We start from the raw sequence: 15,870 nt of genomic DNA on the forward strand, positions 1-15,870 counted from the left end.
GGAAGAAGTTTATCTTCTTTTCTCGCAGTCAGCTCAATAATTATAGAGAGTTAATTGTCGCAGCTGGGGGGGAGAGTGTATTCCTGAAGGACTCCCTGATGACTAATTCCCAGCTGTGTGCTCCATCCTCTGTAGTGGTGCAGTACTCTTCCAACCGCCTTACTCAGGATTCCCAGGATATCCAGATGCGCATCGACAGTATTATCAAATACATGGCCTCCAAGAAGTGTCGCGCTGTACCGGAATCTGACATCGGCTTGGCCATTCTTTACATGTCTATAGAGAAATATTGCAACCCGTTATTTAGTTTCGCATCCGTATTGACGGAGAAGAGAGACATCCAGCCACCCGCGGGTGCCCCATGCGTACTCGCTCCCGAGACTCAGGACTTAGACTCGCAGGGCTCCAGTGTGCGCTCCGCTATTGTTCAGGAAACCCTCCGTAGTCTCGCTTCCCCTTCGTCCTCGTGCTCTAAAGAAAGTGTGGGAATATTTGATAGGAATCATTTTAAATTTGAAGAACCATCAAGAGGCAAAAAAACAAAAGCGTCTCCCATCCCCGAGGAACCAGCGTCAAAAAAGAAACACGTAGAGTCTTCCAGAATGTTGGCGCCTAATTCAGATCAAAATCTTCTGTTCAATTTCATTGAAGATGATACACGTGCAAGTATACCGAAACCGTCCGCATCTTTACAATTGACATTTCAGAGTTCAAAAAGGAAGCGCTCCGCGAGCCCTTGTAAGGAAGAAAACCTCTTCAATTTTATTTCAGAAGAAAAACCTAAGGTTTTTACCTCCCAAACAAATTCCTTCCCTTCCCAGACCGGTGAAACTGTCACTACATTAAATTTGCGCAAATCTACAAAGCGCATGTGTGATATTCCCGACACTGTAGATGGAAGCAAAGAAGACAAATTCTTGGATAGTCTCAGTTCTGGTACTCCTGCAAATAGTACAGCGAAACTTAATACCTATGAATCCTCTTCTCCAATCGGTGGGGAGTGGTTATGTAAAAAAAGTTTTATAAACAACACAGCGATCAAGAAAGAAGAGATCGATGCTTCAACAGACAGCGATATTTTGTCTAAATTAGAAGAACTGAATTTGCAACCGGCAATAGTAGAAATCAGCAACAATTTGATAGCAATAAGTGTAACGGACCGCAAAGAATCTTTTCAGAACATTACAAACTCATCTTTAGAAAGTAAAGTCAATTTTAAGAAATTCTCCAAGGTAAAACCTCTCAGGACACCCAAGGAAGTGATATCTTCCAGAATGTTAGTTGTGTTTGAAGCCAAAATGGACAAAGCTAACTTGGATAAGTTTTTTAATGCTGATGATGGTTCAGACATGGAGGATGAGAATGATAGGTTTTCTGCCTTTATGACTATTGGTAAACAAAAAAGTGTCGCTAAAACAAGAAGCAGGAGGTTATGAAATCTGTAATAAAATGTATTTCCTTAACAGTTGGTATTATTATTTTCCTCCTGACAAAATATTTTATTTGACTTCAATGAATTATACAATTAGTTTGTACGAGTACGCACAACACACACAATCAAAATCTTTGATTTTTATTTATAATAACAACACATTTAATATTAATATTACATCATCTTCTCCTTCATGTAAACATTCTGGATGGTTGGTAAACCTCATGGGGAGAATTACTTCATACAAAGGCTATATTTTTGTGCAACATACCGTATTAACAATTGAGAATTGAAGATCAATGATTAAAAAAAAAATGCATGAGTTGTATTTAGTGTACTGAAACAAAAAGGGGGGGGAGGGGCAAACTTGATTATTAGACAGGTAGTAAAAAATACATTGTAAAATTAGAAAAAACCTTAATATATCTAAAACTTTTTACAGTAAAATTTTAACATAATACAATTTATATTATTATTATTTGCACTTGCTGAATAAATATGGTACCCAGCCATATACAAAAATTTATATTAGTTGCATATATATTTATATAGCTTTAAACTTATATAGGCACCCATATGATACATCAATTTATATGTTCGTAAAAAGATCACCATCTCCAGTTTTTAACCCTAGACTTGCGTAGGGCCTTTAGAGCTAACACAGCTCGAAGTTGCGCTTGTCCGTGCATACGATCTGCTTCTTCCCTCGCAGCTAAGCCGACCACCTTATCGTGCTGCAGCGCACTCTGCACTCCGGATTTAGCAAACAACTTCTCCAGGACATATTGATCGGGATCATCCTGTACTTCTTTCTCAATTTTTCTCCGCTTATTTTTTACTTTACGAACTATTTTTCTAAATTCTTCATCATTGTGGAGTCCATTCTCATTCAACATGCACTCTAAATCTTTTTCCTTGCGTCTGTTCTTGACTTTCTTATTTTTATCTAACTTTTTATCCTCAAGAACGTTATTAGTTTCCTTGGATTCAGTTTTATCTTCTTTCTTATCATCAGCATCTATCTTCACATCAGCAGATGTATTTGCAGCTGAAGGTTCATCTTCCCAATTAAGGAAATCCATAGGTTCTACTTTACTGTACATATTTACAATATCTATTTCAGATAGAACAGCGGAGAAATCAGCCTTGGTCTCCTGATCATTCACCATGTTAACAAGTGGCTCCTCCGGTATAGGAGGGGGTGGTATACGCTTAATTTTATATACTTCTCTTGGATCTGGTTGTTCCGGCTTAACAGTCTTGGAGTTCGCATTACTAGTGGATATGTTCTTACTAATTTGTTGAGCTAATCTCCTCATGGCTTCCATTTTAGACTGAGAGAAAGAGACACCACCATTCAAAAGAAGAGTTTCACTACCCGGTTTTCTAGATTTAATTTGTGTATGTTTGAATATATTGGTAGTTTCTGTAGATCCTTCCTTGCCAGGTTCCTCAAGAGAGAATAAGCCTTGGAGAGTGCTGGTTTTCAGATAATTTTTTTGTTTGGGGTCCAGCAGTACCTTGTTACCCAGCAACTGTTTGAACACTTGACGTTGATAAATTTTTTCTTCCACTGTGCCTGCAGAAAGCAGACGGTAAATTGTCACATCGCGATTTTGTCCGATTCTCCAGGCTCTTTCCTTGGCTTGGCCGTCTATAGCAGGATTCCAATCCGGGTCATATATGATCACCCGGTCTGCTCCGGTAAGGTTCACTCCCAATCCCCCTACTCGAGTGGTCGCTAGAAACACCAAGTATGCACTATCGTTGTTGAAAGTACTAATAATAGGTTGTCGGGAACCAATGCTTGTCGTACCATCCATTTTAAGATATTTGTAATCATTCTGCTGCAAGAACATTTCTAAAATGCAGATCATAGCTCTAGATTGCGTGAATATCAAGGCTCGATGACCTTGTTTCTTCCATATTTTAAGAAGCGAATTAATAACTACCATCTTTCCAGCTCTTTTCCAAAATCCAAATGTACGGTCCGACGGCAGACTGGATTCCTCCGGAAGATCCTCATCTACTTCGCAGATATATAAATCCGGATGATTACATATTTTACGTAAAATACCGAGAGCTACGAGTATTCTGGCTCGAATCGGAACTCCATAACGCTGCTCTTTATCCAAGATACTTCTGACATCACTGCCGAGAAGAAAACTTTTGTAAAGGTCTTTCTGCTCAGCACTTAAACTGCAAAAAAGTACTTGCTCTTTTTTTTCGGGTAACTTCAAGTGTTCCTTGACTTGAGTCTTAGTACGTCGGAGCATGTACGGAGTGATGGTGTCCTTAAGGGTCACAGCGAGGGCGAGGGCCGCAGTCTCTTGGGCTTTCGAAGCATTGGTGTAGCCGCCCTGGGTGATGGGACCTGCAAAATGGTCCACAAAAGCGTGCAACGTACCCAGGAGACCGGGAGACATGAAGTCGAACAGGGACCACAACTCCTGCAAATTGTTCTGCATGGGAGAACCCGTGACTACGATACGATGAGGAGTTCTTATTTTCCTGACGGCCTTACTAACTTGCGTGTCCGAGTTTCTTATCTTGTGTCCTTCGTCCAGTACAATGTAGTGCCAGCGCCGGGACTCGATAGCTGACTCGTGCTTGATAATGCCGGTGTACGTGGTGATTAGAATGCCGTGAGAGGAGTTAATGTCTCTGATGAGTCGCTCGGGAGCTCCCTGAAAAGAGCCGGAAGCGTGAAGCACCGCCACCCGTAGCGGGGGCCACCAGTGATGGAAATGTAGAACCCACTGGTGCAAGACAGTGGCGGGAGCCACAATGAGACACGGGCCGAGCCCATTCCAAGCCCCCATCCTGGACACCGACAAGGCCGCCAGGAAAGCGATGATTTGCACAGTTTTCCCGAGTCCCATCTCGTCCCCCAACAAGCCGCCGGTCTCCATCTGGTGTAGCTCCCAAAGCCACTTGACTCCTGTCTTCTGATACCGGAAAAGCTTCTTCCAAATACATTCAGGAACAAGGAGCCCCCCCGGGAGCTCGTGACAAGCTTCTTCGGAATTGGAGGATTCTTTATCTTCATCGGGTTCTAAAGTTTTTCTTTTATTAATTGAAGATTTCTTTTTATTCAATTTCCATTGATTTATTCTAGCCTGGAACCTATCATTGTCGCCGTCATCATATTCTTTGCCCAGTTTAGAGGAGCTTTTCGTAATATTCTTTGTGGTAAACGGCGACGATGGATCGGCATCAGTGTCACTTTCCTCAGAAGGGCAATATTCACTTCCGGAAACATCATCTGAATGAGTCTCGGAGTCTTCACTTTTTTCCTCATTATGGAGCAATTGGTTAGCATTGGAGTGACCGGGTTGGGAATCACCGCAAGAATCGTTTACTTTTGTTTTCGTTTGTGTGGCCGTTACATTTTTAGGAACATTCTTAATCTTTGAACTAGAAAGAAGTTTTTTCTGGTTTTCGAAATAGCTCTCCATGTCAGACATGACGACAAAAAAGGTCTTCCAAAATTAAAACTGGCACAAGTTTATTTATTATTTATGCTTGCATTTACATATTCACAAATTACGAAATTGTTCACAGTTGTCATTCGTCGCCCGTTTGCATATTATGCACAGATTACGAGATTACCGTACTAAATACTAATATATTGTTGTGACATGTGCCAAACGACAGACAATCAGAGACAATGTAGAACTATTCAGACAATCAGACAACAGACAACTGGTTAGACGAGACGACATAAATCTTTATTTTTTACTTTTCTCTGTGGAACATTTGACAGTTGTTTTGAGTGTTACCATTTGAATATTCATAATGAAAATTCGTTTCCAAACCATTTATGTAACGCATTTCATAGCCAAAAATTAATTTTAGAAATTAACGAAAACATTTGTGACATTTTTTTACCGAGCTGCTTGCGGTAATCCGATACTTTCGTTATTTTGATTACAAAATATTTACAATTATTCTGTCAATCTAAATTAATAAAGAATTCCATAGTTATTTATCCTGTACAATTTTTATTTATGAATACTATACCGCTATTTAAGTCTTGATGCGCATTTAAGATGTAATTTTTCTTTTCTTTTTAGATTCGAGTTAGATTCTTTTACAAAACTATTATAGACCTATGAGAAAGGCTATCACTTTGAATTTTTGATAAAACCGGCAACAAAATGTCTGGTAGAAAAAAACGCGCTAACCTGAAGCTTCAAGTGTCGGATGAATTCATTCCCGCGGTGTAAGTTTATCACATTTTATTTTTATTTGCATCCAACTCACTTAAAGTTTTACTTTTATGACTCTTTTCTGGGATTTTTGCATTTGTTTGAGCTATAACATCAAGGTTACAAAATTGACCGTTTACTGAATTCATACATTATATTTACTGTGTTTATATTATGATTTACATAACAATCCTTGAACACTATCAAAAACCTAATTTAATGAAACAGAATTTAACAATACGTAATTTAAACTGTATGAAAATAACATGTATTTATTGAAATTTGGTCAGTTTTATATGCAAATGCTAAATGCCAAATTTAAACTGTTATTTGCTACATAAAATATGCCTTTAGGACCAATCTGACAATGCTCTTTAGAATATGAATATTGGTTCAATAAACAACTGAAAGTGTACCGAGTATATTTGATTTATTGAAATATAAGTTCTATCTTGTTCGTTTGTTCCATGAAGGCAAAATGACGAGTCTTATTTTAAATATCCAGGGTCCCACCTATTAAATAAATATTTCATGTCAATGTTGGGAATCAAACTCCAAATTTTATGCATATTAACTAAATACGCTAACTCTTAGATAGGCTTTGTGGCTCAGTTGGTTAAACGGCCGATTGTAAAACTAGCATCGCAGGTTCAGGGTGTTGTGGTGTATGATTCATAACTTCTTTCCATATCCTTTCTTTCTCACTCTGTTGACAAAATTATTGAACTTAAAAAAATATTACACTGTCCCTGGACTGGCCCCTGAAGTGTAAACTGATCACCTTACCTTCCATGTAATAAAAATTATCAAGATACATCAAGGTCGGAGCCCTACTGCAGTACGGTGCCGATTTTTTGACATTGCTTTTTGTGGGCAGGTCCGCACCGCGAAACCTTGACAAGCAGACCACCATTACAGTGGGAGAGCAAACCTTCGTAGTGGTAGCCGATGACTTGGTGAAGATATGTGACCTCGGGCGCGGTGCATACGGCATCGTGGAGAAGATGAAACATGTTCCCAGTGATACCATCATGGCAGTCAAGGTAAATATTATTACAACATATTCCGGCTTAAATTGAAAATATAAAAAAATACGGCTCGAAGTTTTTCTCCGAACTGACAAATTTATTTTATTTATTTATTCATATTTTTTGCATTATAAACTATACTTAATAATAAAAATAATGTGGCCTCACTGGGGTTACCCGTGCCGAGGACACTTAACAATATGCTTTTTAAAATATTTTTACATTTGAGAATAAGCAAAGAGACTGACTTAATAAACAGAGATAATTAACAAAATGTTCAGACAGTTTTAAACACTACGTATTTATGTATGAGTGTATTGTTAAAATTCTTTTAAAATGCAAAAATGCGCTATCAGTCAAGACTTGTAATATAAATTTATATGAAGACAGGGGCTTCCTGCATATTTAAATATTCCCAAAGTTTGTTTGAATTCGGTGAAAATTTGATTGCTCGAAAGTGGTTTTAATGCATTTAGAGGATTATTTAACTTATTTTATCTGCGACTATGAAAGGGTTTTAATAAAATGACTATAACAGGCGCACGGAGCATGACAGAAAAAGCCCTTTTACAAGTTTTTTTTTGTAAGTTCCTGCATTTATTTGTTATAGGATTTAAAAAAAAAACGATTTGAGATTTCAATCACTGTCATCAAGATCTATTTAGATATTTACCTAACTATCCTGATAGAATTAACAGTCAATCTTCACTAATATTGCTTCTGTTGAAATAATGCTAACTGACTGACCTGATATGTTTAAATCTATTTTAATAAAAGTTAGTCTGTGGATTTTTTCCCATTCAAAACAAATGTTGAGATCAGCACTTGTGGTAGCTTACTCTAACTATAAAGAACCCTATTGCTCAAGAAATGCAGTTGAATCTGGTTTTCTCCAATCTGAGACTGTGGCCTCGAAGTCGAGCAATAGTGACCGTCAACTATTTTATACAACTCTATTGGACACCACTTGCTTGTCGTTCCTGCAGCGTTGCGAAACCAGAAAAGGGATTCCATATCTGAAACCCGTATTTCAGAATCGGTATAGATTTGTATATTTTCAGAAGCATTTCAATTAGTATATTTTCGGTGTTAAAGGTATATGTGTTAACGAAAAGGCGGACTGTAAATAAAAATCGTATTTCATTCAATTTTGTTATTGGGAAATATTTGAGAAAGGAATAGGTACATGGAGTGGATACCTACCTTTAATATAATCTGAATGTTCTTCAATTTCTGCCACTGGATCACAAAATGAACTATAAAATGAGACAATGTTTTCCACGACGCGCGACGATTCCAACCACTTTTTATCCGATTTTATGTCAAGTCAAAAATGTTGTTTGGTTTTTGTTCTAAATCCGAATCTTTTAATTTTGAATATCTTCTATCTTGATGCTAGGTAGGTACCATAAGGATGGGTCATAGGAAGGATGGGAACGAAAGGTAATCAGCCAGGAATAGTATCGATAAATGCTGTTATTTACTTAATAATATGAAAAGGCTTTTTAATCAAGTAGATGAATTAATTCATTTTTGTTATGTTTAGTATGTGGCATTCTCATTTTAATTGTATATTATTTTTATTCTGAGGCCTTTTTGTTGTTTCGCTGTTTTAAAATCTACACCTAAATTCGATCTAGGGATTTTTTTTTCCATACAAAAAATAATTTTTAAAATAGTTTAATTTAATTGCTTTTTGCGTGTTATGCTCCATCGTGTAATGTCATGTTTATCGGATTTCAATGCCGATATACGAATACAATTTTCGCCTGAGTTCACAGCGTTTGGACATAACTAAATGTTAGGTAGAAGTATTTCTGGTGTGCAGAGGGTGTGTTAGTAATGAAGATTTTTCCCATAGCGCATCACGGCCACAGTCAACAGTCAGGAGCAGAAACGCCTGCTCATGGACCTGGATATCTCTATGCGCTCCAGTGCCTGCCCCTACACCGTGCACTTCTATGGAGCGCTGTTCCGAGAGGGAGACGTGTGGATCTGTATGGAGGTCATGGACAAGTCTCTAGACCAGCTGTACACGCGCGTATACGGCACCGGCCGCACCATCAGCGAGGACATCCTGGGCAAGGTCACCTTCAGTGTGGTGTCGGCGCTGCACTACTTGCACTCGCAGCTGCGCGTCATCCACCGCGACGTCAAGCCCTCCAACATCCTCATCAACCGCCGGGGGGAAATAAAGATGTGCGACTTCGGCATCTCCGGCTATCTCGTCAACTCCGTGGCCAAGACCATCGACGCAGGCTGCAAGCCGTACATGGCGCCCGAACGCATCGACCCATCGGGTAACCCGTCGCAGTACGACATCCGCTCCGACGTGTGGTCACTCGGAATATCGCTGTTGGAGCTGGCCACGGGCAAGTTTCCCTACGACAGCTGGCGGACGCCCTTCGAGCAGCTCAAACAGGTGGTGGTGGACGAACCCCCCAGCCTTCCGAACGGAGCCTTCTCCACCCACTTCCGCGACTTCATCACGCAGTGCCTGCGCAAGGACTGCACGGCGCGCCCCAACTACGAGACCCTTCTGCTGCACTCCTTCAGCCTGGAGCACCGCGACAAGGACACCGACGTGTCTTCCTTCGTGCAGGAGATCTTGGACCTGCCGGACTAGCCCCTCCCGAACGGTGTACATATAGCCCTAAGTATAACTATCGCCGGTACTAACAAACTTTAACCGACGTATCTACAAAATAGATTTAACATATTGAATAGTCAACTAGTAGAGTTTTAGTGAAATTAGCGGTTTTCTCTTTGTAGGCGCTGATTTCGCATACACAGTACAAATAAAAATGTTCACTAAACTCGGGTGTGAGGATCGACGATACAATAACACAAAATGTATATTGACTATGACTACCGGCTCGTGTGTTCTACCAGCTGCCGGTAGCCGCCTGTGGAGTGCCACCCAATGTTAACAGAATACAATTTACATAAATCTTTAAAGGATCGTTGACTGATATTCAGTTTGAGAATATATATATATAAATAAATACGGAAGTATTAATGCTTTACGAGTCAACTGAGGATATCGGAATACTTGTACCGAGAAGAAAGTAACAAACGTCTAAAATGTAAAAGTTTATTGGCAACAATGAATGAACATTTAACAAGTGTACATAACGTTACATAGTTTACAATCACCACAAATTATATCTGACTAGAGTTTTGTGTCCCTAGATAAGTATTTGGCCTTTCTCTATTTACAGCGGAGCTCTGTATATTTTACTAATAATATATTGTATACCGTATAGCCCCCATTCTCCCGACTACTTAGGAATATAACAACCTTAGGTGATAATGTTACAGTATCCGTATCATTGACGTATAATTAATAGACACTTTATTACCTTACTAGCTGCATCTCATATTTAGCAAATATTGCATTGCCTTAAACATTCTCAATACACACGCAAACATTTGTGTGAGAAAGAGATATACATATTTGATAATTGCATAACTTGTTACCATAGCTACGACACTGGCTGTCAATGTAATTATGTGTGTGCCTTAAATTTGTGAAAGATAATAATTATCTTATTCTATAATTTTTATTATATTTACAAATGAAATATCTATTCTGTTTTTACAGCTGTAGTGTGATTAAAGCATTTTCTGATCACATACGATGCCATTTTTCTGCATAGCGTCATGTCAAAAATAAAATTGAGAATGAAGGAAAGGGGAGTAAAAAAAAATACTCATGAATTTCAATACAATCCACTTTGGCCTCGTAACGTGTCTATTTAATTATACGCCATTGATCGGGACACTATTTTTTGACATTTTGGATGCGAGGCTCTTGGCCCTAATGAGATTGACTTACAAATTAAAAATCTTATGTTACAAATGAAACTACCTGTGTTATTTTTTTTTTAAACTAATCAATTAGTGAATGTTCTTCGCATTGTGTTAATTATAAAAACAAATTATGGTTTTATGAAATAATAGATTAAACAATACTAGTTTATTTCAACAATGAATTGCTCATTTTACATTACGTTTTATTATTTAATACACTAACCAGTTTTAACCGATCCATGTTTTAAAAATGAGTAAAATTTAGCGCTTTTTATTTTTATAGCGATTGGTTTTCAAACCAACTAACCGAATCTGAAAGGCTGTTCCAAAATGGGTCAGAAAGTTCTTCCTAGGGTTGGATGTGAAGAAAAAACGATGAACAACCACATTGAACAAATTAATTTTGTTTGTTTTTTAAATTGTTCGAATACACTTAAATAAAAATGTTATAAGTACTGATATAACTTTAACACTGATATGACTTTTATAATAAAGCACTAGGCCCACAGTATAAATGGAAACATCGATTAGGACATTTGAAACAGAATTTTATAAACTAATTTGAATTAAAATATGCCAGAAGATGATTTTTAAAATATTAACAGTTGAATGAGAAATTAACAGATTTCTTATTATCTGCATTTTTTATGAGCTGTGACAAGTCGTGTCAAGTAATTTTTTAGAGAATAAATAATATTGTGGGCTCCATACAACGAGACACCTCAAAATCACTCGTTTTTAGATATTGGCTATTAAAATTCAAGACCTCGTTCTAAAAACCCCAAACGTCCAAAATTTTCTAAAATAATATTATTTTCTGTCTATGCGTCTATAAATTCCACTATTCACTGTTAAAAATATGGTGTTTTTGTGGAAACAGCAACTGTCCACATCAATATGTGTGAATGAACAAAAAAATATCCTTTAATTAGCATTTCTACCACTCATTTTTTAACAGTTCAAAGGTATTATTTATATAGGTTTTTAGCAGTGGTTGCTGAATATAAAAAAAATCTAAATTTTGAGAGTTTAACTATTCATACTATTTCAACTATTCATACTTAATTTAGTTTAGTTTGATGAAACCACAAAGGTCTAAATATTGTCTAAAAACAGCAAATGTCACACTAATATTTTATTTAATGATCTATAATCTACACAGTGCACTAAAAGTATATCTATGATTTTATTTCATTAAAAGACAAAAACAATAGTACAGCCGTGGTATTCAGTTTTAAACACTCCTGAGAAATTGTTGATTTGTGACATTTGAGGTTTTTAAAACAAGGTCTTCAATTTTTGTCTGTATAAATCATCTTGTAACTTCAAAACGGATCATAGTTAATGCATAATATATTGTTGAAACTCTTTAATAAGAGTTTAAGGAAGCCTCTAAATGTATTTACTTTATTAAAAAATTACCTCATTTATTAAAACGTTAAAACCTTCCAAATCCGAGGTGCCTAGTCGTAGCTTTGAGCCCACGTTATAATATTGTGTTAAATAATAAAATTAACCCACATCCAGCCTGATATAACTCCAACAGTGTTCACCTTGCCTTTGTTGATCGTATCGAAAGATGTATTATTATATTTGTAAATAAATTGTCAATAATTAAATAAAATATCATTTTTACAAGTTTGTGTTTTTCTGTCCCTCGAATTGAAATTGGCTAGTCGCGTAACTAAGTAATACTAAATAATTGACGGATCACTTAGAAGGGAGAGTTCATTCCCAGTTTGGTTCCAAAGTCGAGTCGCGCTCGTCTCTGGTAGCGCACATTGGCCCTGAAAGATGAAAGCAGAAAACAATATTTTAATAAATCAAAATATTAAATTCGATTACAAATTTGTGAAAGATTTATTATTAATGAAACACTAGCAGCTATTAAATTGATGCGTGTATATCAAGTGTACATGGCGATTTTTGAATACATTAACTGAACTAGCACCTATCACTTTCTCAGGAAGGCCATTTCTTTTCTCCATGACCTGGTTTGTCAGGAAGTTCTTCCTGGGGTTGGATGAGAAGGAGGCAGTATTTAGTTTCAATGAATGACCTCTGAGATGGCGGTTTTCATTCATAGTGAACATAGATTTCAACTTGGGTACATTATATTGCTCAGTTAAGATTTTGAACGTTTCAATCAAGTCACCGTGCCTCCGCTCTTCCAGTGAACTTAACCCTTAAGCGGTCCTCATATGATTTATTTCTTAGAGAAACTACCATTTTAGTTGATCTTTTCTGGACTTTCTCCAACAACTCTCGTCTTTTTTAAAATAGGGATTTGGTAGGCAAGTGGACAAACATGTTTTATAAATTTTGAGGAACAAATCTTGGGTGATGCGAGCGGATGTTTTCCTTATTAAGTATAAGAGGGAATTGGGAATTTATATACATACATATACATATATACGAGTATATATATTTTAATATTGAAATAGTAAACATATTTTTATGTGTGCTCTAATAATAACATATACATATTACATATAATTTATTTATATATTATTATTTGAATCTACTTTCTTCATAAACATTTTTCCTAGTCATAATATTTTTTTGTTACCTTATATAAAATTGAATTCTGTGATTTTGTCTTCTTTTTAAATGGGAGTCTATTACTTTTTATCTAGTATTATGATTATTTTCGGGATGACGCCGATTATTTTATTCCGTAATTCTGTGATTAAAAAAGATTAAATAATCTTATACACAAATACCACGGTATTCTAAAATATTTTTTGCCTATATGGAAGTATTTATGATTCATTTAACATCAACTTTACCTTTGTGCATCTATTTTTTTCAAATTATTTTTGAAGCTTTGTTTTGTAATACATAATTAATAATTATGTACTAAAATCTTTAACTGTCAAATTACGCAACCTCACCTCCTCGTGTATTTTGTAACAAAACCGTGTGGTAAGTTTTCATAAATTTATTGAATTCACAATAAGATTTCCACAGATGTGTTTGTGCATTTGGAATGTGTCTCGTTTACTGGGTAATTATAAAGACTGACTTGATCTCCTGCCACTTGATGAGCTCGTTAGTGGCCATCACGAGGACAGGGCAGGCGGGCAGCAGCGCGAGATGAGCAGCCGGCAGCCAGAACTCCGCTCCTCCCTCTCCTGGGGCAGAACCCGACAGGAAGCTGCACACCGCCCAGTACGCCAATTGCAAACATAGCCTGGAATTTCAAACCTTCGACGATTAAGACTTTTGAGCAAGATTGATAGAGAATTTTGTGACAGTTTGATAGGACCTTTATCTGGTTTCCGGTCTGAAACCACCCGGCTGGAAAGGAAGTTTTTCCTGGGATTAAGGTGGAATTGGGGACGATAGAGCTTCCATTTATGACCCTATAAATTTGTGTTGGGTTTTATTTAATTGATACATCATAATATGGTAACTTACAGAATTGCCACACAAATGCACCACGGCCTGTTCAATGTGATGCTTTTTTGCCACAGCGAGTGCTGACGGTGTACAAAGCATACTGATATGGTCACTGAAACAAACCAAAAGTGTTTTGTTGTTTGACTAATTTTATAATCATAAAAAAATATATAAATAATAACACATTTATTTTATTGGTTGGTTGGAAGAAATTGCCGTTCGGGGATAAGCCCGCCAACGTACGATATACATTATGCACAAGAAGTTAAATAAATATAAATAAAAAATAACAGGAAAGCGTATTAAATAAAATAACTGGTATCTGATATTTGTTACTCTTTTTAGTATTCAGGCGGATACTTGCTACTGTCCATTAGGATACCAGATACTTTTATCTTTTAGCCCGAATATTCAATTGATTTATACATACATATACGAAATTTATGATTTATTTACTCCATTAACTACCGAAATGAAAAACCGGCAAGTTTACGATGAGGCGACGACAAGGCGACGCAACTACACTGGCTCAGTATCCGGCATAGAAGAAACATTCACATTCTATCACTTCTTCACAATATTTTAAATAATGCCACTTCGCCTGTTTATCAGAGAGAGCTCCTCCAACCTCTGTCACAGCATGGGCTAACTCTTCACTCTAGTAACGAGAGAACCCTTTCAATATCCATTCACCGCTCTATTTTTGTTGCCTCCTCTTTCACAGTAGTAATTGCTCGATTGAAATGTCACTTCCTAGGATTACGCTTCCCATCTTACAAGACAAAAAGACTTAAATTATTAGCTCCATACGCAGCATAATATTAAGTAAACATTGATAAAATAAAATAGGACACTAGTTAGGTATACCTTGATAAAGAAGCTTGTATAGGTTTGAAACCGGTCGGCAGAAAAAAAAAAATAAGTGGTTAAAAACAAAGTTGTTGCAAAGGATCAGTTTGTATGTTCCCAATAATTATACAAGAGCGAGATCTCATGTACTGTTTTACACACCCAGAAGCCGTACAAATGCAAGTCAGAATTCACCCATTAACAGGGCAATTCGATTGCTGAATACGGTTTCTGTGGATATTATGTTTTTTTTTTCTGTACATATCGGCAATTTAGGAGCTATCTGCTTTCTATTCACTAATTTCTAACTTATGTTTACAGTCTGCATTACGCGATGGTTTAAACAGCCCGTAAAGTAATGCAGACTGATAAATTAATAAATATGCTGTGTTTAAATTACACATGGAGTGCCGAATAAGGAAATACTTATTACATAGCAGAAGAGTGGTCATGAAGAAGGCCAGCTGCTGCGCGAGCATGTAGCCGTGGTGGTTGGGCCCCGCCCAGCCCCCCCACTGCTGGGCCGAGTGCTCCGAAGGGTACACCAGGCGGCTGCAGCCCGTGCTGTTTGTGGCGCGAACCACATCTTGGCAGAAGGAGTGCAGCAGCCCGACATAGGTGGCAAGCACTGTAATCACCAGCGGCAAGAACTTGTAGCCGTAACACCACATCACAAATAGGCACATCTGAAAGGAGAAAATGTCAAAAGTTATGATGTAATAACTTATATTTACATACAAGTTATTAATTTAAAATATACTTGGTACACTTCCACTTATTTATTTTGACCAATTAGCGCTTTAGTATTTTTAAAATTAATAACTTATATGTAAATATAAGTTATTACATCAGTGCAATGGAATTCCATCAAGAATTGTCAATAAATAATTTAAATGTTAAAAGTTAGTAAAGTTCTTTGTTATTTTAATTTTAAACAAACAGTTTAAAGCTGATATGCTCAAATCTATTCTAACAAAAGTTAGTTACCGGCGTATTTTAACTTTTCCAAAACAAATTATTTGAAAACAAATTTATTGAGACTACAAATTGAGACCAGCTCTAGTGGCAGTTTATTTTTACCATCAACAACCTTATTGCTTAGGAAATGCTTCCGTGAGTTTAGATTAAATCTGGT

General features: G+C 36.9%; 4 protein-coding genes across 5 annotated transcripts in view; 2 read left to right on the top strand and 2 right to left on the bottom strand.

Annotated features, from left to right (window-relative positions):
* Window positions 1-10: 10 nt before the first annotated feature.
* On the top strand, window positions 11-1,465 carry LOC148281498 (uncharacterized). Its single transcript, XM_088226632.1, has one exon. The coding sequence runs from the start codon at window positions 99-101 to the stop codon at window positions 1,434-1,436; it is 1,338 nt and encodes a 445-aa protein (XP_088082758.1). The 5' UTR covers window positions 11-98; the 3' UTR covers window positions 1,437-1,465.
* Window positions 1,466-1,903: 438 nt separating this feature from the next.
* LOC148281499 (DNA excision repair protein ERCC-6-like) lies at window positions 1,904-5,133 on the bottom strand. The gene has a single exon (XM_088226616.1). The coding sequence runs from the start codon at window positions 4,897-4,899 to the stop codon at window positions 2,041-2,043; it is 2,859 nt and encodes a 952-aa protein (XP_088082742.1). The 5' UTR covers window positions 4,900-5,133; the 3' UTR covers window positions 1,904-2,040.
* A 106-nt stretch (window positions 5,134-5,239) lies between these two features.
* LOC148281500 (dual specificity mitogen-activated protein kinase kinase 6-like) lies at window positions 5,240-9,868 on the top strand. The gene is made up of 4 exons (XM_088226618.1): window positions 5,240-5,336; window positions 5,509-5,657; window positions 6,521-6,686; window positions 8,533-9,868. Exons 2-4 carry the CDS (start codon window positions 5,593-5,595, stop codon window positions 9,295-9,297), a joined length of 996 nt encoding a protein of 331 aa, XP_088082744.1. The 5' UTR covers window positions 5,240-5,336; window positions 5,509-5,592; the 3' UTR covers window positions 9,298-9,868.
* Window positions 9,869-11,780: 1,912 nt separating this feature from the next.
* Window positions 11,781-15,870, bottom strand: part of l(2)k05819 (transmembrane protein 94-like protein l(2)k05819) — a 49,085-nt gene continuing 44,995 nt past the window's right edge. For both annotated transcript variants that reach the window (XM_088226615.1, XM_088226614.1), the window contains 4 exons: window positions 15,169-15,421; window positions 13,905-13,998; window positions 13,510-13,677; window positions 11,781-12,271 (listed from right to left, as the gene is read on the bottom strand). In XM_088226615.1, the coding sequence (XP_088082741.1) occupies window positions 12,199-12,271; window positions 13,510-13,677; window positions 13,905-13,998; window positions 15,169-15,421 (588 nt within the window). In that variant the 3' untranslated portion in view covers window positions 11,781-12,198. The remainder of the gene's footprint in view (window positions 12,272-13,509; window positions 13,678-13,904; window positions 13,999-15,168; window positions 15,422-15,870) is intronic.

This window comes from Micrasema longulum, unplaced genomic scaffold (assembly GCF_059751315.1).
Source record: "Micrasema longulum isolate JH-2025_06_02 unplaced genomic scaffold, ASM5975131v1 h1tg000452l, whole genome shotgun sequence".
Taxonomy (NCBI): Eukaryota; Metazoa; Arthropoda; class Insecta; order Trichoptera; family Brachycentridae; genus Micrasema; species Micrasema longulum.

Excerpts from the sequence above, each read along its gene's own strand:
- LOC148281498 (XM_088226632.1), top strand. The coding sequence starts at position 99 with ATGACTAATTCCCAGCTGTGTGCTCCATCCTCTGTAGTGGTGCAGTAC.
- LOC148281499 (XM_088226616.1), bottom strand. The coding sequence starts at position 4,899 with ATGTCTGACATGGAGAGCTATTTCGAAAACCAGAAAAAACTTCTTTCT.
- LOC148281500 (XM_088226618.1), top strand. The coding sequence starts at position 5,593 with ATGTCTGGTAGAAAAAAACGCGCTAACCTGAAGCTTCAAGTGTCGGAT. Across the intron at positions 5,658-6,520 it reads GATGAATTCATTCCCGCGGT|GTCCGCACCGCGAAACCTTG; the intron begins GTAAGTTTATCA and ends TTTTGTGGGCAG. Across the intron at positions 6,687-8,532 it reads ATACCATCATGGCAGTCAAG|CGCATCACGGCCACAGTCAA; the intron begins GTAAATATTATT and ends TTTTTCCCATAG.